This window comes from Lissotriton helveticus, chromosome 4_1, assembly GCF_964261635.1.
Source record: "Lissotriton helveticus chromosome 4_1, aLisHel1.1, whole genome shotgun sequence".
Taxonomy (NCBI): Eukaryota; Metazoa; Chordata; class Amphibia; order Caudata; family Salamandridae; genus Lissotriton; species Lissotriton helveticus.
In genome coordinates, this window is record NC_136063.1 from 252,105,802 (window position 1) to 252,127,458 (window position 21,657).

The 21,657-nt window shown below is 49.3% G+C and overlaps 2 protein-coding genes across 3 annotated transcripts in view; one reads left to right on the plus strand and one right to left on the minus strand.

The window, feature by feature from the left end:
* TG (thyroglobulin) overlaps positions 1–21,657 on the minus strand; it is an 825,201-nt gene that overhangs the window by 195,975 nt on the left and 607,569 nt on the right. The gene's annotated exons all lie outside the window — the stretch shown is intronic.
* Positions 1–21,657, plus strand: part of SLA (Src like adaptor) — a 91,517-nt gene that overhangs the window by 47,426 nt on the left and 22,434 nt on the right. For both annotated transcript variants that reach the window (XM_078686737.1, XM_078686738.1), the window contains exon 3: positions 11,365–11,464. In XM_078686737.1, coding sequence (XP_078542863.1) covers positions 11,365–11,464 — 100 coding nt within the window. The remainder of the gene's footprint in view (positions 1–11,364; positions 11,465–21,657) is intronic.

Genomic DNA, 21,657 nt, shown 5'->3' on the forward strand with positions numbered 1-21,657 from the left:
CTTAAGTAAAAAAAAAAAAGGATCAGGCAGCCCTTCGCCAAGTCAGGGCATCAATACAGTTAGGCCTGTACCTCCTACCAAAATAGTGGGTCTTAAATATAAGCACAGTTGTAGTTCGATATTCAAATCATTTTATTTGCTAATTCAAGAACTGCAAAACAGGAACATGCTAAAGCAAAACTATGTGAGAATGCAAAAGGAAAGGAAAAAAATGTAAACCAGTGATAAGGAAACGAGAAAAAGGGAAGAAAGAAACGTGAAGAACAGAAGATGGTTGATTGTGCGTGTTGCGCTATCGTGCGTGTGGATCATCCGGGGGGAGAGAAAGAAAAGGGGGAGACGAGGGCCGGGGGAGGAAAGGGCACCCTCATCGCGCCCAATATTGTTGTCATACACCAAAACACCACTAAGGGAGGTGTATCTAAGCCAGTCCTTGTTGGAGGCATGCGCGGTGAAAAGCAGCTAGGGTGTCGCCCCAGGCCTGGGATATGGGATACGCGCGAAGCCCCGCCGTTTCCTCCCTGTGTAGGACCACGCTTTCAGCTCTCGCCCAGTTATCGAAGGAGTCGCGCCATTGTGTCATATGAGGAGGATCGCTGCCCTTCCAGCGCTTGGTAATAAGCCGTTTCGCTGTTATGAAACCGAGGTCGCAGAACCTATTAGGGACTCGGGTCAGTTTTGTCTGTTTGCAGAGGCCTAATAAGCATGCTTCCCATGTGCATTGTAAATCCCCACCCACACTCGCAGCCAGTAAGGCTGCTACCGCGCGCCAGTAAGCATGTAGCGAGGGACAGGACCAGAGCATGTGTAAAAAGCCAGCGTCAACCAGCCCGCATCTCGGGCATGCCGATGTGGCAAGTCCAAAATATCGGTTAATCTTGTCCGGGGATAAATATGCGCGGTGCACAATGTAATATTGGATAATCTTAAAACGGGAATTACGTGGAACATGGACGGCGCTAGCTAGCACCATTGCCCATTCCTTGTCTGTCCAGACCCGGCCTCTGTCTGTCGCCCATCTGTCTCTCAAGCGCTGGGTGGGAAGTTGAGTGTGAAGCAGTAGGGCCTGCGCCAGCCAATGGACCACATGAGACCCTCTCCCCATCACATGCATGTACTGCACTAGCAAGTGGGTTGGCGGTTCATCTGAAAGATCGCCCCAGGCCCGTGTCAGTGTGCGTATTATTGCTGCATGAGTAAGAAATTGTCCTGTAGGGAGGCCCGTGTCGGCGACCAGCGCCTCGAACGGGCTTAATGCCCCCTCCGTAAACAGGTCACCAACCGTATCTCCCTCAGCTTGTACCCAACTAATCAGCGCCGCCTCCGTGAATACTCCACCCTCCCTGGGCGTCCCTAGTAGAGGCAAGTTCGGGGCATATGGTTTCGTGGATTTGGTGAGCTTCAGGCTCCTCATATAACACCTTCGTGCTACTGCCAGGTGCAGCTGATCTGGGCAGCGGACCTTAGCTAAAGGGTGAAACATTGCTTGTACCTGTGCAAGCGTCTGTATCGTGGCGTCTGTAGCCGTGTCTCCCAGGTTTGTCCCTCTCAACCAGTAGGTCACCCATTGCAGCTGCGCAGCTAGGTAGTAGAGCTCCTGATTAGGAACTGCCAATCCCCCAGCCTCCGGGGACGCATAAAGTGTCCTCAAAGCCACTCTGGGTCATCCCGCGCTCCAGATCAACCTCCGAGTTAGGGTCTCCAGCTCGCGGAATATGCGCGCGGGAACATAGACCGGGAGATTGGCGTAAAAATACAACAATTTGGGCAGTGCTATCATTTTCGTTAACGTTATTCGACTGGGCACATTCAGAGGGAGCGTCTGCCAGAACTTCATCTGCGCCCGCAGGGAGGAGATTGCTCTTGTCAGATTGCCTTCTAAAACATTAGTGTGGTCGCGGTACACCCGTATCCCCAAATAGCGGAACGTGTCTGTGTACCAGACAAGCTGTTCATCCTGGACCTTGATAGCATATTCGGGTGTGGCATCACTGAATGCGTATATGCCGGATTTAGTCCAGTTGACCCTGAGTCCTGACATTTCCCCAAAGGTACGAAAGATGGCAGTGAGAGCCGGCGGAAAATGAGTAAAATCCCATATGTATAGCAATAGGTCGTCAGCATATAGCGACACCGCATGTATGCCATCCGCTAAGGGAATGCCCCACTCCTCGCCAGAGGCTCGCAGCAGCACCGCCAAGGGTTCCATCATCAGTGAAAAAGTTCAAGGAGACAAGGGGCATCCTTGCCGGGTTCCTCTGTGCACCCTGATAGGGTCAGAAAACAGCTTGCCCATGCGGACCCTGACAGTGGGTCGCTTATACAGAAGCTCTACCATGTTGATGTAATCGTCCCCCAATCCGTATTTCTGCAGCACCGACATTAAGTAAGGCCATTCCACAGAGTCAAATGCCTTCTCCAGGTCAAGCACCCGACACCCAGAGCGTGGCCATTGGTTTATGGCAACGCTCTGCACCCTAAATAACCGGCGGATGTTGTATGAAGTGCTGCGGGTTGGGACAAAGCAGCTCCCCTTCTATGCGTTTCTGCATGCCAGCCTGTGTGCCTAGGCAGTGGCCCCAGGCGACGACCTCAAAGGCATCCCATTCGAGTTGCGGATTAGAGGCAGTACCGGTATTCTCCTCGAAGTACTGCAAAATGTGGGCTGAGAGCGCCTCACGGAAAAGGGCATCCAAGAGCAGATCAGGCTGTAGCCTCCAAGTGGCTATCGGAGGGGGGGGACATTCCCATCTCAAGTCAAGGACATGCGGATTATGATCCGAGTGAGTACGACCCATGTAGTACGTGTCTGCGACATGGGGGAGGAGGTCGCTGGTCAGCATAAATCTGTCTAGTCTGACATGTATTGTGTGCGCACCTGAATAATAGGAATAAACCTTGGTGTGAGGGTTCCGGTGTCGCCAGACATCATGTAAATCCCACTGTGTTGCCCAGCTCGTGAGTGCTCTCGCGGCCACCCTTACCGGCGCGCTAGCTAAAGGTGGGAAGGAGCGGTCAAGGGTTATATCCAAAACACAGTTGTAGTCTCCCCCTAGCTACAGGGGCATTCCATGCCAGGGTGCCAGCACTGTCGACAGTCGTGTAAAAAAAGCGCCCTGTTCAGTGTTGGGGGCATAAAGGAAAGCAAGGACCACCAGGCGGCCGTCCAATTTGCCGTGCACCACCACATATCTGCCCTCCGGATCCACCCTGCAATGTAAAAGTGCAAATGGGACGCCAGGACGTATTATTACCAAGACCAGCGCGCCTCTTGCATATGCAGAATATCCTGTAGCGTACACCTGTCCCCTCCATCTACGATATAGCTTCTGAGTCTCAGGGCCGGTCAAATAGGTTTCCTACAATAGGGCTATGTGTGTGTGTGATGTCTTTTGAGGTAGGAATAAATTTGGTAGCGCCATGACGGTGTGTGCATCCCGCGCACGTTCAACGTGCATACTCTGATCTCAGCCATAACACCTCCAAGAACTCCCCACCCCCCATCCCCTCGCCCATCCCCCATCAGCAGTCCACACATCCCCCCATCAAATGGTACTTCCACAATCATCTTTGAAAAGCAAACACGCACCGTGTAATCAAGTAAAGGAACAGCAGATACTGAGAAGATATCAACCATCACTGTTAACAAACTTAATGAAATTACAATACCAAAAGGTCGACAGCGGAACTTATTGTCGTCCAAACACATTGATGTGCTAATACAGTCTGTATTCCAGGGGAGGCCACTAAGCACTCGGACTGACCATTACAGGTGTGGTATATGAACCGTTGGAGAGTGCCCCCTCCTCTACAGGCGTCCTGCAGTAGCCAGACCCAACCCGGCCAGTTCTCATGTGGGCAAAGGACCAGGGCCCACCTGGGACAGTGTCAAATTATCGGGCACAGCTCAGGAGTGAGGCAGTTCACATCTTACACCCCCAAGGGCAGAGTCCCTCCCAGTGTCGGAGCGTCTCAAACACCTGACAGGGCCAAGACATTCCCATCGTCTTTGCTCCTATGTTACTCACTGCGCCAGTATAGTGGAAGACAGAAACTCAGTCTCGATATGAAGCTCCACCATCAACGCCCCATGGGCGTCCCTCAATGATCGGGTCAAACAGGGCAATACTGGCCGACAGATGCGGTCCGGACATACCCGACAGCTCGTTCCCACATCAGTTGAGCAGGTCAGCAGTTTGCGGAGTGACAACCGGCAGATCCATCGACACCTGCGAGTCCGGTATGCCATAAAGATGCTCATCGTCACTGGGCATCTCCCGTGTGCCATCCTCCAAGGCGGCGTCCTCACCCAAGGAACCACTGATCTCCGCCACCATCTGAAGGGCCTCCAGCTGCTCGTTGCGGACAAGGTCGGCCGGGGGGGCTCACCTCCGCTCCTCCGTTTCGTCGCCCCGTCGATGTGGATCTGTGTCTACGGCGGCGTCGGTACCCCCGGGGACGCCGCAAGGGTGACGCCAATGCTGAAGCCCCAGAGTCCGCTCCCACTCCAGAGTTCAGCCATGCTTCTACCACCTCAGGGGTATTAAAGAAATGGGTCTTATCCTGGGCAACCACGTGCAGCCGTGCCGGGAAGAGCAAGGAGTATTTCAAGGTCAGCTGGCGGAGCCGTTGTTTTACCGCCAGGAAAGAGTGTCGCTGGCGCTGCACTTGGACCGTATAGTCCGGGAAGAGCATGATTTTTGCATTCTCAACCCATATCTCCGACAATTTCCTGGATTCTCGCAGAATGGCATCACGGTCCCGGTAGTTCAATATGCGGATGAGCATGGGCCTGGGGTTGGAGCCCGCCGGTGGCGGACGAGTCGGCACTCGGTGTGCCCGCTCCACTACAAAATATGGTGAAAGTGTGTCCTCCAGAAGCAGGCCACGTAACCAAGTCTCCATATGCTGTTCGGGCTCTCTGCCTTCCCATTTCTCTGGAAGGCCCACAACATGGTCGTTATTTCGTCGCGCTCTCCCTTCCGCATCCTCCGCGCGATCTTCCAGGAATTCAACTCGATTAACAAGGTCCTGCACATGTTTGTCTGTTTGCGTGATCTTAGGCGTAATGTCCTTCACGGTAGCTTCCAGGGCGGAGGTGCGGTCCGCCAGCTTCCTGTGGTCGGCTCGCAGGTGCGTCAGGTCTATGGCGACACTGTCAATTTTCGTCTCGAGGGAGGTGCGGGTCAGCTGCACCGACTCCTCTAACCGTTCCATCGGAGCCAGCATCGCGTCTAACTTGGAGGCCCTCTGTTCTTGGTCTACCGATTTCGGCGCCTTCTCCATTTTTCCCTTGACCTGGGTGCCTCCGGCGCCAGCCCTTGTTCTAGCTCCCCCAGACATGGGCAGCGCAGCCGTCGTTGCAGCGTGTATGTGGCCAAAGGCGTTCCCAGGTTCCAGGGGATGTGGTTCGCCTCGCCCCCAGGACCAGCGCACGTAGGAGTCACTGAACAATTGCGCCGTCCATATGCGTAGCGAGGAAGTGGCGATAACACCAGGGTCGGGAGCGAATATGGATACTCTCTTTCAGCGCGGCCAACGCCTTCCGGGCGGTCCAAGCACGTAGATCTTGCTAACTTCCGAAGTATCAAGAGGGCTCTAGGTGCCACGGACCTCAGCCAAACTCTCCTCTGGTATGGACAGCTGTGGGACCCTCAAGCTGCCCCGAGCAATGGGGCTCTGCAAATGGCGCCCGCGCCCAGGTCCCACTCTTCAGGGCGCAGTCTCTCCACCTCTAGGGGAATGTGCCCATCAGTCCCAGAGGCTGCACCTCAGCAGCGTCAGAAGGGGAGAGGAGCGGACCACCGAACCCCGATCCGTCCCCAGGGGGGGCTGCCACTCGTGGGTCTCCAAGCAGGGGCCCAGGGATGCGAGGCCCCGACCGCGCCACCACTTCTCAGGGGGGAGTCGTGCGGGGGGAGGGCGCCTGATGTCCGCTGCAAAGGGGGCACGCACCCCAATCGGCGCCCAGGTGTCCGGCGCCCTATGTCCGCCGTGAAATCGCCCCAAGTACAGCCAGACTCGGGGCCTCTATGTCAAGGCCGCACGGCCGCAGTCCATCCCCGGCCTCGCGTGGTCCCGGAGGCTGGCAGTGAGATCCGGCAGATGAGACAGGCAACTTGTTCTCCAGCGGGAGCAGCCAACTATCGTTTCCGTGGCCCCAGCTGCCATGCTGACATGTACGGCTTCCCCACGGAGCTTCGCTCCAGGTTTGGGTCCGTACAGGAGAAATGTGGAGGAGTATGGGCCCGCAGAGGGGGAGCTCAGTGCGGAGCTTCACTCAAACACGTCCGCTGCCATTGCGTGCTTAGCCACGCCCCCCTTCTTTTTCAACGTGTTAACCTACATTATCTATTTACGTGTTTTATTTCACTTTTTTGTCTTCTAAGATCACATTCTACTGACCATTACTTCGCAGGTGCTTTCAGCCACGTACATAGCTGCCAAGGTTTCAGATTGCTATGTGTGACATTTTCAAAATATCGGTGTAATTATGAGTGACATTTCAACGACTAGGAGTGACACTTTCTCGCAAGCAAAATCAAGCAATGAAGATGTGGGAAACATGTAAATATCAGAAATTACACCCATTTGAGCAAAAAGATACTCCAAGAACAGCTTAAAAGTGCTGCAAAGCACCAGAAATGGTCTCTGTCCACATGGGACCTGGCACAACCGGAAGGATGGATGTGTGAGGCACCAACATGAACAAGTTACCCACTGAGCCATCTCAGTTGCCTAAGTGTCATGCCTAAGTGTCACACTGTGTCAGCGGACACATGCACAGACAGACTTGCCTCGCACCATTCTGCATTATCTTCACAGGCTGATGCCGGTGCAATAATCTCCCATTCAACATAGATGATAGTTTATGGCTGTCAGAAATCTGTTTTAAATTACCTTCGGCAGTTTCGAGAAATAAACTACACATGGATGGCACAGAAACACACACTTGGTCACAGCTATTATCATTCTTTTAGCACTAAAGTCACAGGGACAGTGGCAGTGCATACCATGCTGTTACATGCTGTTTTGAACATGTCCGGTTTTCAACATGCTGTAGAATATAGGCTGTTCATAAAGACATCACATGACATTCACTGCAGACTATGTATGTATACATTTCTAAAAGGTGGAGGTAAAGGGATGAGAAGGAAGAAGAGGACAAATTGAAGGAGGGAGAGGAGAGCGAGACAAGGAGGGAGACAATGGAAGTAGGGAGAGGGGTAAGAGGGGAGGAGGTAGACAAAAGGAGGAGAGAGGGAGAGAGTAAAAATAAGAAGGGGTATAGGTGAGATTGGCGGAGAGAGAGGGATGGCCAAAGTAGAAATGGAAGTGGAAATGCAAATGTGAGGCACTTGACATGGCTATAGCAGCAAGTAAATATAGCCATTCGTGCACTGGCCAGCTCAGTTGAATTAGAGAGAAGATCTCAGTTTTGGAATGGAAAACTGATGTGCTCTGCTGCGAATTACTATACTGTTCCTTGGAAGCTGGAGAGCGCCATGCACCTTTCGAGTACAGTGATAAGTAGTGTCAGTGGGCCCCCAAATGTGAGTCATTCAATGCGAGTTCCATCTCTTGCCTGAGGGTCCTCGTCTTTATGTGCCCCATAGGTTCCACTGTGCATTCTAACCTAGTACACGCATGCTAGGATAAACGAAATACTTCTGGACATTGAGGTTGCCAGGGAGTGGTGAGCAGTAATTGTTCAGGGGCGATAAGTAATCCTTTATATGTTTGCTTTGTGCTCTACATTTAAAGTGACAGTAGGCAGCTTGAGTTTCAGACTCTTCTCCGAGTCGGTGGAAATTGCTCAAACACTGAGCTCTTTCCCAGTTTCTGAGAGATGATTCCAAGATTACCGGACCATAGAAAGCCGATTCTTTCGAAAAGCATGCTGCAATGCATGCATAAAAAAAACTTGACAGTTCAAGGGTAATCCCGCCTGGGGCACGAGGCGCCACTGATAGAGGAATGCTGAGGACCATGGTGTGTGCTTATTCTTGCTCACAGGATCTCCATGCCCCATCTGCATACCTATATTGTATATCCTCTTTCCCACGTAAAATGGTTCACTTTTTATGTGCTCTAAAGAGAGGCTTCGATGCCCTTCATGTAACCTGCCTGGCCATCTTGTTGCGCTGCGGGCCTCTGTGTCGGAGGATCATGCGGTCCGACCCGGGCTATTAATTGCATAACACCCTCACGATTTCTTTCAGAGACCCTGTTGCCGGCAAAAAATACCTGTTTGAGTCGTTAACGCCCCCGCCCCCCACACACACACATGATGAGAGCAGACAGAGACAAACTGTGCGCCCTGCCTGGCAAAACACCCACCACCCGTCGTGGTAATGGTTCTAGCTGAAGACAAACACTCTCAGTTTCGTTTTCATACTGGTGCTCAATACCTCTGAAGGAAGACTCACAGAGCAGCCCTGCTGCTCGGCCTGCAGATTAAATTGACGAAATACATGCAGATTATATCATTTTGCAGATAAACCTCACACTCAGACAGGATGAAGAGCCAGAGCAGCGGAGACTTTCTGAACACCTACGTAATGCGAATATCAAAATCCACAGGAGAATTTGGGAACGGGTTTCGAAACTATAGTATTTTTTGCATAAATAAAAAATATCGAGTAAAAAGCCGTAATCTCCACCTGCTTCTCATGAGGCATGCGCGTGGCATGCTCCTGGGAGGACAATCCCACACCCATAACTGTGCAAACACTTCACATGATACCGTAGGTGCTGCTGTGTGACAGTGCCTCACCTTCAGGCTGGCTGGCCTACCGGTACCCAATTTCTTTGAAAACTACTGTTGCCTCATTCGCAGCCTCTTTCTGCCTTTTTTATAAACGCATGTCACGGGGGAGGCAAGCGGCTACAAAGAAGTTACCGGCTGCTCAGAGCTCTTGCCAAGTGTCACTTTTCTCTTGTAACATTATACTTTGTTGTTACCTCCTACATTTTGTTTGCTTTAGACACTTGCACGAGTGCCACCATTGCCTATGTAACGTTTGTTCTTGTGCTGTTGAATGTGTCTGCTATTTATTGCAGTATTATCTATTCCTTCTACCTGTGTACTCTTTTGTAACATGCACACGTCGTCGTGACGTCACTTTTCCCTTGTAACACACTTTGCTACCTCGTACATTTTGCTTCAGATTGCACACATTGCCGCGTTTCTTCTTTGTGTTTGAGTGCTTGCTGTCTGCCATTTAGAACAGTTCATAGGCTCTACTAACTTTACACGTTTTTATTATACTTGTTGCACGCATGCCACTTTTTCCTCTTGTAAAGCACCGCGTTTCACGGTTTGCTTTTGTTTGCTGACGATTCTGTCACTTTATTTTGCCTCATGTAATAAATTAACGTACGTTTTGCTTTTGTGTAATATGTTGTAGTATTGTAATGTTACGTTCTCCTCATGTCAGAGTCACTCAGTACTGTTCCTATTCTTCTGTGAAGCGCTGACGGCGCCCCGGGGTAAAGGTCCGCGCTAAATGCATAACATTAAATAAAATAAAACCATTTTGAACACCCGGCTGACACTTACTTAGTTGGTCTGAGCTGCTGCTGCCCACGGCCACCCAGCCACGAATCAATTTATCGGTCACGGTCCACTACTCACTAGACTGTCCGTCGGGCTGGGCTCCGGCTGGGCTGTGCTGCCGCCACGGGGGACACCGCCGCCGGGCCCTCGCAGTTTTCTTTCCTGGTGGCGGCCAGAGCGGTGTCCTGTTGGCGGCCGGCTCGGGCTCAGCTGAGCTGCCTGCCACAGTGGTGGTGACCAAGGTGCGCTGCAGACCCTGCAGCTGTGTTTTAGCGGGGGGGCTGCTGCACAGAGGGCCGCCGCGCCGGCGGGTGGCCATGCTTGAGAGTCACTCAGGACTCATGCGCGCTGCAACCTGCCTGCACTGACTCTCTCACCCGCCGCTTCTGAACTTCCTGCAGGCTGCTTCCTCCGGACGTTACGGCCCATCCCAGGCCGGCACATCCGGATCCTGGCGCCCTGTTGCGCCACCTCACCGTGATTGACAGCTCTGTATCGACTCTGAGCTCAGCGGGCAGGCCAGGCGCCGGGCCGGCCCCTGACTGAAATGATCGCTGTCTAGATTCCAGGGCAACGGAAGAGAGATACATTGTAGCGCGGCGGCGCCGCTCACTAGCTCAGAGAGCTCAGCTGCTGCAGTGTCTGTCTGGTTTCTGTTTAGGCTGCGCACACAGAGTCGGGCAAAGCAGCAGCATAATAAACTCTCAGAACTGTAGAGCCCGGGCCCACAGCTGCTGGCGGTGCGCTGGCACAGGTGACGTCGGTGGCCAAAATGCGTGACAAATTCATTCAGTGCGGGGATGTGGATCACCGCACTGAAATGCGTGAGTGTCACGGCTGTTGCGTGACGCTTGGCAGGACTGCACGTAGATGTCTGAACATTGCCTACAAATTCTTGCTTCACCCTAAAAATAAGTCTGTACCACTGGCGTAGGCGCTTCCCAATGTTTATAATCTCCCACAAAATATTTTTAGGGGAAACAATAAAATAATGTTCAAAACATTCTTTTGAGTTTCTTCCGCATTAGCAAAAGGAATAGCCAACTTAGTAAACAACTGTAGAAGCAAACGATTATCTTTCCTGATTCCTGAATCTGTTCAAATGCGCACTTTACTAAACAATATATACACATATATGGTTTTAAACTCAGGGTTAAAAAACGCCGGGTGCTTCCAACTACACCTGTACATGACGTTGTGACCGCCTTTGGACTGTACCTCATGCTCTGGTTTTGCAGTTGTATAACCCACTCTTTTTTAGTGGTGCAGAAATGAAGCAACTTCATTTTGCATCATTTTCGCATCTTGTGTAATATGGCCATGAATTATATTATTTCCCTTTTGAACAAAATAATAATGCTGTTGTACTTTCTTCATGCTTTTGTAATATTAGAGAAAATAGCCTTACTCGGCTATTCAGATGAGAATTTTATATTAGGCCTGGATGAAGGCAAATGCGAATGGGGACAACAGATACCAGCATCCCACATTTCTCTCCCCACGCACAGCTGGATCTTATAAGTAGGCCCGAAGAAGCGTGTTAGTGACTAAAAATATCCCCCCAGCTTACCTGCCATGGAGTACTCTCGATGCACCTACCAATGCTTTAAAAACTATTATTTCATTTTGTGGGGAGAAAATGCCTTTAGGAAACTGATTGTGCTCGAGCAAGTGAATGGTGTGCATGCCCTTTTCTGCACTCTCTTATTAGAGGCTTACTGACTCATTGATGTGGCAACCAAGTTCATAAGGATGCTGGATAGGTGTTCAAAGGAAACCTTCCCATTTCTGTTTTCTTTTCTTAGAACAAGAGAATGAATTCCTCGCTGTCCTCTGTGACTATCCTACCCCAGATGTGAGCCAACCAGTATTCAATTTTGGGGAAAAGCTTCGCGTCATATCTAAGTAAGTTGTGCCCTTTGTTATTTAATATTTGTTTGTGATGGAAGGTCTGTAAAGTGAGTGAGTGTCAAGGGCGCCCAGGCCCTAATACAAGCAAGTGAGTGCCCTCCCACCCCATAGTTTGTAGTGAAAAACAGCCACTAACTGTGAAGTGGACCACCTCCCACTACTGGGCCCTTGTGTCACTGCACCTGCTACGCTATTGATAGCTACACTCCTGATTCTTTATCTGAAAACAATCCAAATTCTTATATCTCTCTGCCCTACTGGTTAAAAGGCAAACGTATGTTGTAATACCATATAGAGATCTTATTGCATTAAAAAACCAATAAAGTTATTGATCAGGCACCAGGCGTCAATGGGAAACATTCTGGATAAAACAGAGACCGGGCTTCTTGACCATATGCGCATTCTGCTGGAATCTTCCATTGTGGTGAGGATCATGTATCAAGAGGCTGGGCCAGTCAGAGGCCCAGGTCCCAATTACTTGTTACACAAATTGCCCCACAGCTGTCTGTGTGATCCCTTCTGTAATAGGTGTTGGCAGGAGCCAAATTAGCACCCACAGAATGTAATGTGGGCATTATCTCTTTTGCATGGAGGCGTGGTCCCTTACAGATGAAGTTGTGCTATTGTCTGAGCGCCTTCTCCATGTCACTAATGCATGTGCACAAGCATGATGGTCCAGGAGCAAGGCCTTACATCTATGCCCCCAGGATGTGGCACATTTGTAGTACACCATTTAGGAGGGAGCTTAGAGGGTCAGAGCAAGCCAAGAGGGACCACCATGGGGATTTCAAGCATACTTCCAGAGAGAGGACAAAGTGTCGCAAAGCAGAGACAAACAGTGGCTGCACTTCAGGGTAAAGGCGCCATGTAACCCAGCCCGTGAGTGTAGTGGGTGCGGTCTGTGACTACCCTCGCTCCCATTGGTGCATTCAGTGCCCGCATTAAAGGTCAGAAGTTCACCTGCACTAAAACACAGAGGGGAAATGCACCACAGATCATGGTTCAGTTCTGAGTTCTCTCAAAAGTAAACACTAGCTCCCTAATTTGGGGCGAGAGCAGAAGTTAAAGCGGGAGTGTTGAAACCTTCGCTTCCTGTTTCACTGCAGACATAGGACGGTGTGACTGTGACTGAAATCCCAGCTCCCACTCCACTCATTGTGAGTCCCTGGGATCCAGTGTGCTCTCTTCTCAAGCATCCATGTGGGGCACAATGAGCGAACATTATCGTCAAGGTACTTCACAGTAAGTGTACGGCCCCAAGGGCGTTTCTCCTGTGCATATTTAACAGGTCACAGGCACATAGGCAAAGGCGTCTGAATGATGCCACATCCTTTGCAATTGAAGCAGCATCTCTTTGCATTGCACAGGCACTACCCTACTCATGTAGGGTCGACAGCATGATGTGTTGGGTAAAGAAAATCCACAGTTGGTTTAATATTGGTTGCAGCACAGTTTTCAGTAGTTGTTCCAAAGTTAACAAACATGGAAGGAGCAGCAATAGATAACGGACGTCGGAACACTTGGGAGTCTATTATGATGGCAGGCGGACATCGCCTCAGGAAATTGGACTGCCCACTAAGGGTGCGGCGGTCCTGCATGGGCAATTAGGATGTACCCACCACACTGGCAGGCGCATCCCGCATTTTTTGCATTGCGGTGGGCGGTGCTGTCAGCAGCACCCGCCGCAATACAAAAAAGGCATGTGTGCATTTGGAACCATTTGTGCAGAAAGTATAGAGGGTGCGGACATCTTGGGAGTCAAGCTCTGTTCTGCCACCAATTGCCTGGCGATACTCATCGTCTATCGCCCCCCTAGAACTCCCCCAGCCTTTCTCGAGCCTTTTTTGTGACTGGTCCACGACCTTCGCACAAGGTATGAGGGTCTTGTGGTAATGGGAGATTTCAATATCCACTGGGAGGAGTCCACTAAAGACGCAACGTCCAAACAGTTAGAAGAGGCTATGACCGCGCTAGAACTAACCCATATAGTGACAGGCCCAACACACAAGAAAGGTCACACATTGGATCTGATTTGGACCTCAGTCCCGGTGCTGAGCCCTGTCACTATCTCGCCTTGCATATGGTCGGATCATCACCTGCTGCAGGGTAGATTAGCATTCCCGGGGCAAGGAGGAATCCCCACCGCCGAGTGGCGGGTGGTGAGAAGGTGGAATTCAATCGATACTCTATTATCTACATTAGAGAAACCCTCCCACCTTAACAGACTACCAGAGGATGACGTTGAGAGGGCCAGCCTCAAACTATCACTAAAACTGAAAAATGCCATTGAGGCAGTGGCACCTGCACGAAGGGTAAAATTCGGGGACAAAGGAAAAGGGGCCCCCTGGTTCAATGATGCCCTGAGACTCCTGAAACGCTCCCTGCGCCAGAGCGAGAGAGCTTGGCGAAAAGGGTATGATCCTAATTCCCAAGATTTGTATGCAAAAAAGCTCACCACTTACAAACAAGCTATTAGGACTAGGAAAGGTGAGTTTTACGAAAGCAGAATTGCGACAGCACCCAATCCCCAGAAAGAAATTTTCAACGTCCTTACAGAACTGAGAAAAAAGAAGGAACAGCCCCCCTCCTTCACGCAAGAAGACTGCCATAAATTCCAGTCATTCTTCACCACCAAGATATCTGACCTCCTGACAGAAATCGAGACCACCCCTAGACTGGACTGCCCGGGAATCACTCAAATACATACCCCCACAGTCATCCAGCCCCTAACTTCACTACCCTTACTCACCAAAGAAACTCTGGAAAGAGTGATGAGTCAAGTCAAATCAGGCTCACCGGCTGACCCATGCCCTCCGAGGATCTACAAACAAGCCTGGCCAGGACTGGAGGATGACATACTATCGCTCCTAAACAGTTCCCTCACTTCCGGACAGGTCCCTTCTAACCTTAAGGAAGCCCGATTGATTCCTCTCTTAAAAAGGCAGGGGCTGATACCAAGATCTTGAAAAACTATAGGCCCATTTCACAACTTCCTTTTTTGGCCAAAATACTGGAGCAGCATGTGCTGCCCAGCCTCTCTCACCACCTTGAGAACAATTCCTTGCTGGAACCCAACCAGGCCGGTTTTAGGGCCCACAATAGCACAGAATTGGTCATGCTTTCCGTGCTAGATGACCTGCGACTTAAAGCAGATAAAAAAGACACTTGTGCCCTGGTGCTGCTTGACCTCTCCGCGGCATTTGATACGGTCAATCATGACCTACTACTGTCGCGGATGTGGGACTTCGGTATCCAGGGCACGGCTCGTGCCTGGCTGACCTCGTTCCTCGGTGAACGGGTTCAGAGAGTACAACTGGATGACCTGGTATCAGAGGCAGCAAGGATCACATGTGGAGTCCCACAGGGCTCGGCCCTGTCACCCTTGATGTTTAATGCATATCTGCAGCCCCTCATCTCATCATTGAATCAGATGGACTGCAGTATATACAACTACGCTGATGACACACAGATCATCATTCAAATTGGTAACACTCCAACAGCAGATCAAAAATTGCAAAACATCTTAAAATTTACCGTCAATTGGATGACGGCAAATTCATTAAAGATTAATCCTGATAAGACTGAGGTGCTTGCAATTACGACATCATCTAGCCCTTGGAGTGACCTCTTATGGCCCACTGAATTAGGAAACCCCCCAGTACCGGCAGAAACAGTTAAAAGCCTAGGCATAGTTGTAGATGCCAACCTCACTATGTCAGCCCAGGTCTCAGCTGTAGTGGGCACTTGTGTGGGCCTAATGAGACAACTGCGCAAACTGTCTCCCATCCTGACGGCGGACACTCTCAGGAGAGCAGTATCAGCATTAATCCTGGCACGGCTGGACTACGGCAACGTCATGTATGTCGGTACTCCGCAAAAGCTAATGAACAGACTTCAGATTGTCATGAACAACGCGGCCAGACTCATTTTCAATAAACCAAGAAGGACCCATGCCACCCCCCTTCTTCGCAAACTTCATTGGCTGCCAGTAAATCAACAGGCCAAGTTTAAGGGCCTATGCATTACGCATAAAGCCTTATATGGGCAAGCCCCTAAATACATTAAGGAACGTCTTGTCCCGTATGCCCCTAGCAGGAACTTACGATCAGCAGAGGCCGCACTATTGATCTGCCCACGGTTCAAACTGTCCTCTTTAGGAGGACGCACGTTCTCCTACACAATCCCCAGTGCATGGAATAAACTGCCAGAGAACCTGCGCAAAGAAACAAGTCTGTTGCCCTTCAGGAAAAAGCTAAAAAACGTGCTGTTCCAGGAGGCATGGGGTACCATCTAGCTTGCTCCCCTAACAACTCTGTGTCCACTCTCCGCTACGCGCTTAGAGACCCCTGGGTGATAAGGCGCTCTACAAATCAAAAATACAAATACAAAAAATACAAATTTGCATGCACAACGTGGCAGGCACCGTGCGGTGCCTGCTAGGTCGCCCATGCAAATGTAGGAGGTACCCCCCATGTGGCCCTCCCCACCCCCCCAACATCCTGGGGGCCCACAAAAGGCCCCCAACTAAGGAAAATGCATGCGTTGCCGCCACGGAAAGTCTGCTTTCCGCTGCCATCATAATATGGATGGCGGTGTCTAGCAGACACAGCCACCATATTCAACCCTTTTACACCCCGTCGACTAGTTGACCGGGCGGAAAAGCGACGGCAGGTCTTCCCGTCCGCCGTGGTCCCCCCGCCATCATAATATGGCGGGGGGATATGGGAGGCGGGCGGGGTATGATGTGGCACGGATTGTCACCACCAAGCGGGCGGTGGCGATCCGCCCGACATAATAATAGACCCCTAAGAGTCAACTGTCATTATTAGAGTGTGTACCGAGGGCAATGGTAGAATGCATTATGCTAAATTTTCATTTACGGTAGTTCCAAAAACTTAAATTAAAACATGATTATGAAATGAGAGGTAAATCTATCATTCAAGAGTAATATTCTGCTTTGGAAGTAATTAATTGATAATGACTAAGGGCCTGATTTCGATTTCGATGGATGGATTACTCAGTCACAACAGTGACGGATACCCATCCGCCAAAATATAAATCTCATAGGATACAATGGATTTTATATTTGGACGGACAGGATACCCATCATTGTTGTGAAGGAGTAACCCGTCCACCGACATCTAAATCTGGCCCTAACTCTAAGATTTTAGTCAATAGCAAAAGTATATTCTTCCTTGGCATTATGATCTGTATAATTACTTATTTAGATGCATGCATAATCATAGATATTTACTAGGGTATGACAAATTAATAATTACATTTTTGAGGCAATTTTGTATATATATGTATACAGTGATTTCAACATTCTAGATTATTTTACGGGCAATTGGTAAAGCATAAACCAACTGAACTTTAGACATATGTGGAGCAAGTTATAAGCCAACCAAGAAGGTATCTTTCTAACTTCACCATTTTATAAAAAGAAAATCCTTTATAGATCCACACAAATGTACAGGAACTGTGCAAGCTCTGGTGCTCATGTCAATTGATGGCGGCAATGCATTACTGTCAGGCCAACCCCTCTCTTCACTGGTACCCCTAAAAACCACAATGCATGTTGCTACTTGGCTCTTCTAATGAGTAAACAAAGCTACATCAGATCACTCCTATTCTAAAGGATATACACTGGCTATCCTTGAAGCAGGGGTAATGTTTCCTGTAATATGTACACGTCCACCTACCTGGGTCTACCATCATATCTGAATAGCGAATTACACACTGTTAGAAAGTCTAGCAAGATCAGGAGCAAACATTCACTTTTTCCTCAAACCTACAAATTAAAAAAATACAAGAAACAATCAACCAGGCAACCTCTTGCTTAGTACCAAGGCGCCAAAACATCCTAGCTGAACTATTAAGATTGGTACCAGTCCACATGCATTACTTGGAAATCCTGTCAATTATTCTCTTCAAGATTCTACAAATATCCACCTATCATTGATCCCTCCTTCCTACTCAACAAGCTCAAATAGACAGATGAGAGCTCTGGACTGGGTTGGGAGCACGGCCCCCCTGCATGTACTTCGCAGGGGGGGCCCTCATAGTACAACAAATGAAAGATCCTGGGTTACATTTTGGGAGACCCAGGAAGTAGAACGAGGAGGTAGAGGAATTGCCCCAGACAGATTTGTGGAGTCCTGCATTCCTGTGAAAGCCGGGTGGAACATACACTGGAGGAAGGAGAACCAGGCTCTTCAGTTCACTTCAAAGGGTGCTTTCTGATTCAAAGAGAGGCTGTGGCAAAGGACCTGGCTACATCTCAGGAAGGAGATGGGGCAGATAAGGGAATTATAAAGAGCAGGGCTTGGACCCCGTGGTAACCTTCTGATATATTAGATTTGGATTTGGAGTCGCTCCTGCTTTTTGGAAGAAGGGCAATACAGAGGAGGGGCTCTTCAAAAAGAAGCAGGCATCAAATGCAAAAGTCAAAGACTCAGACCACAAATTACATTTGGTGTTTAGAAATGGACTATAAGAAGGGGAACTCAATGCCCCTCAAAATTGTCATCTGTCAGGTTGTTTGTCGAGGAGGAGAAGATCTGCAAGACTCCTGCCTGTGACCAGGATTGGGGTCTAATTTCTGCCAGTATCCCAGCAGGGTGAGGAGACATCATCCAGGGAAATCCAAGACCATAAGCCCCTGGAGCTTGGAGCACCAGTGCCTGCCTGTTTTCCATGATCAGTGTGCCCTGTGGGGAAGAAGAGATCTCTTGGAGGGAGCGACCCTCAGTGTTGGATTCTGGCGAGTGATTTCCTGTCGGGAGGTATGAGGGAAATGCTGCTGCATGCATCTGGTTCTCACCCCTGTGCAGATTCAGGTTGGCACTCCTGCGTGCCAGAGGGTATAGCCATGAAGTTAGTCGTAGTTGCGGTTATAAATCTGTTGTAAGTATGCAGAGTAAATATGTCATATACTAGAGGTGGCTGCTGTGAAGTTGGCTTCACTGTGTTCCAGCCATAGCCCGTGCATGGAGTAAAGTTGGCAACCCCTTACGGCAGAGAGGACAGGCCTGAAGATTGCATGACTGCTTTGTCGATTGGGCCATCACCCTTGTGTGGAATAAAGTTGGTTACCACGTATGCCAGAGGGAACCACCGTGAAGAACAAGGAATGTTGCCTGGTTCCGCCGTTGTCAAGAGGAGAGGATGCTGTGGTGACCTGTGCGAGCCATGGTCTTGATTGGAACCCGAGCGATTGTCTCTCCTATCTATGAGAGGGATCAGAGAAAGTTACTGTCTCATTGGCGGAAGGCAGAAGGCCCTGGGGGAACGTGTTCTGCTGCAAAGCGCTTCTGGCACTGGATTACTTTTGACTTTAGAAGACTTGGAGTGAAACTAGTGAGACTCAGACTACTAGTGGGGCTTAACCTACTAGTGGGGCTTAACCTTAATGTCACCTTAGTGGGGCTTAACCTGAATGCCACCTATAGTGAATGGGAATAACCACTACAGTTTGAGACAGGGAAGTGGGGCTTAGGGACCTGCCTATAGGACACTAGTGCCCTGACCTCAGGAGACTGTGGGGCCAGATGTACGTAAGTAGTAGTTTGCGATTACCAAATAGCGAATTTTTGCAATTCTCTATTTGGTAATCACAAACACCCATGTACAAATGTGTGGTTTACACATATTGCGATTCCTACTGTGTGGCTAATAGACCTACCTCATTAGGAATTGCAAAAATCACACGGATGGTGGCCTGCTGGGGTCAGCAGACCACCATGTCTGTGGTTGCTTCTAAATAAAGCAATCTTTTTTTTTAATGCGTTTAAAAAAAAAGAAAGGTTTTCTTTACAGTTTTTAAGAGTAGTCTGGTCCTAAAAAATGTTTTAACAAACATTGACAAAGGGGAAGCGCTATTACAAGTATGTCGTACATATGTTTCAATGTATGTGATGTATACCACGAGTCATGCTTCAAAGCAATGGAGCACTCTACACTATTGAGGTCTCACAGTGAGGAGTGCAAATGAAGAGGGAAGGAGGGAGCAGGTACACAGTGTGAAGGGCTTTGGTTTACAGTGGAGAAGGGAGGGTGCTGGGTGACTCCTACAAAGATGATCAGGGCAGCAGTGATAAAAACAGATACTGATGCTATATGCAGATAGACTAAAATAGCACGTCTGCCACATCTGATATTTTGCTTTTAAATAGAGAGTTTCTGTGCTTCGATCAGCAGATGTTATCCATCCTCACCAAACACTGAAGAAAGCTAAGTTGTCTTCCTGCTGAGATGGCATAAAGTATTATTTTGGCAACAATTAAATTGAGATCACAAAATGTACAAGGGGGCAAGAATGTGAGGTGGTGTCTAGTTTGTATTGTGGCAATTGTGTGAAAGTGCCAATGTCAATAAGAGCCTGTGAACTATATATTTGACCCTGCATTAACGTTTTTAGCACGTTGTAAAGAGCAGCATCAACATTTGCTGCGGTGCATTGTTCAAAGAAGATAAGGCACAGTCATCTCTACAAATATCAGCTTCTGCTAGTGTCATCAGGGGGACTGGTGCACAAACAGGCTGCCTTGGGAGGCGCACAGCCTCGCAGGGTGGGCCAGAGGTGATTGTGCGCTGTCTACCAAGTGTGCCCTGTGGGGTGGAAGCGAGGTCCAATGGAGGATCTGGAAGTAGATCTCTGTAGCGGGGTGTGAGGAGACGGCTGCCTCACTGGTTGGGTCGTCCCCTTGTGCAGATTCAAGTCACTGCCCCATATGCCAGAGGGCTCCGGCCGTGGAGTTGGCATTAGCCTGTGCGCAATTAGCAGCACTTTTGTCAAATAAATGTGCCTTTTAGGCAACAGTTTGCACTTGAACTGAACTGTGCACATTTCATTTCAGAGTATTGTGATCATGCCCACTCTTCTGTATCTAAAATGTACCATGGTGAGTAAATGTGCACTATACACCACAGCCTAGATTTACAAGTCTTTGTGCAGGCACCAACGTGATGCGAAGCAGGTCACAGTGGCACTTGCTATTTACTATCTATCTCAAAAGGACTTTTCTATTGGGAGGGTGAATTTTTCACAGTGCAGAAACCTCTTCAGTCTACTAAGAGAGCCAGATGCGCCTTTGCATCAATATATAACGCCCACTGGAATCAGGCGTAAACAAGTAGAAATGTTTTCAATTCTCTAAAGAAACAGAACATTGCATGTGTGCTGCAATGAACAACACACCTCCAATGTGTGTGAGCCTTCTGAGTTGTCTCTTCATCAGAGTTAGTAATGGAAGGGCATTCCTTCAATACAAATCCTTGATCTTGGCAAACAGGCAGGTACTTGTGCTCTAGGGGTAGGTGGTTTTGGATTTCCCCGGTGAATGCCCCTTCACATAGCTAAGAGACTGGCAGACCTTAGCCACAAATCCTGGTCACAGGCAGAAGTCTTGCAGAGCTTCTCCTCCGTGACAAACAGCCCGATTGGATGCTTGATAGTAGAGAATTTTGAGGGCCCTGAATTCCCCTTCGTATAGTTCATTTCCAGACAACAAATGTAATTTAGAGTTTAAGTCTTTGAAGTTTGCGTTGGGGGTCGGCTTCCTTTTGAAGTGCTCCACTCTTACCCTTCCTCCAAAATGCAGTCTGTCACAGCAGGAGCGACTACAAATCTGATGCATCAAAAGATTACCCCGGGGTCGAAGACCTGCTCTTTATGATTCCCTTGTCAGCCACATCTCCTTCCTGATGTGAAGCCACACCCCTTTCCACTGACTTCTCCCTGAATCAAAAAGCACCATTTCAAGTGCACTGAAGACTCTGTCTCTTCTTCCTCCAGTGTATGTTCCACCCGGCACTCAGGAATGCAGCACTCCACAAATCTGTCTGGGGGATTTTCTCTACCTCCTCATGCTCCTCCCTGGGTCTCCCAAAATGGAACACAGCGTCTTCCTTTTATTGTAGTATTCGCAGGCGCACAGATACATGGTGCATATATGCAACCATATACTTGCTGCACAGCCCTACATACTAACTTGATGCATGCTAAGTGTGAGTTAAGCACACAGCAGTGGAACTTTAACTGAATGAGTCTGTAGGTCCCACTTCAGCGACAAAGGTAAAAAGGCCTGTTAACTCTTGCTGAAAACTATACAGTATGCTACCACCACCAAGGCTGTGCTACCTAACTCCTGGCAATGGCATTATCCTTTCACTACTATAGGAGTAGC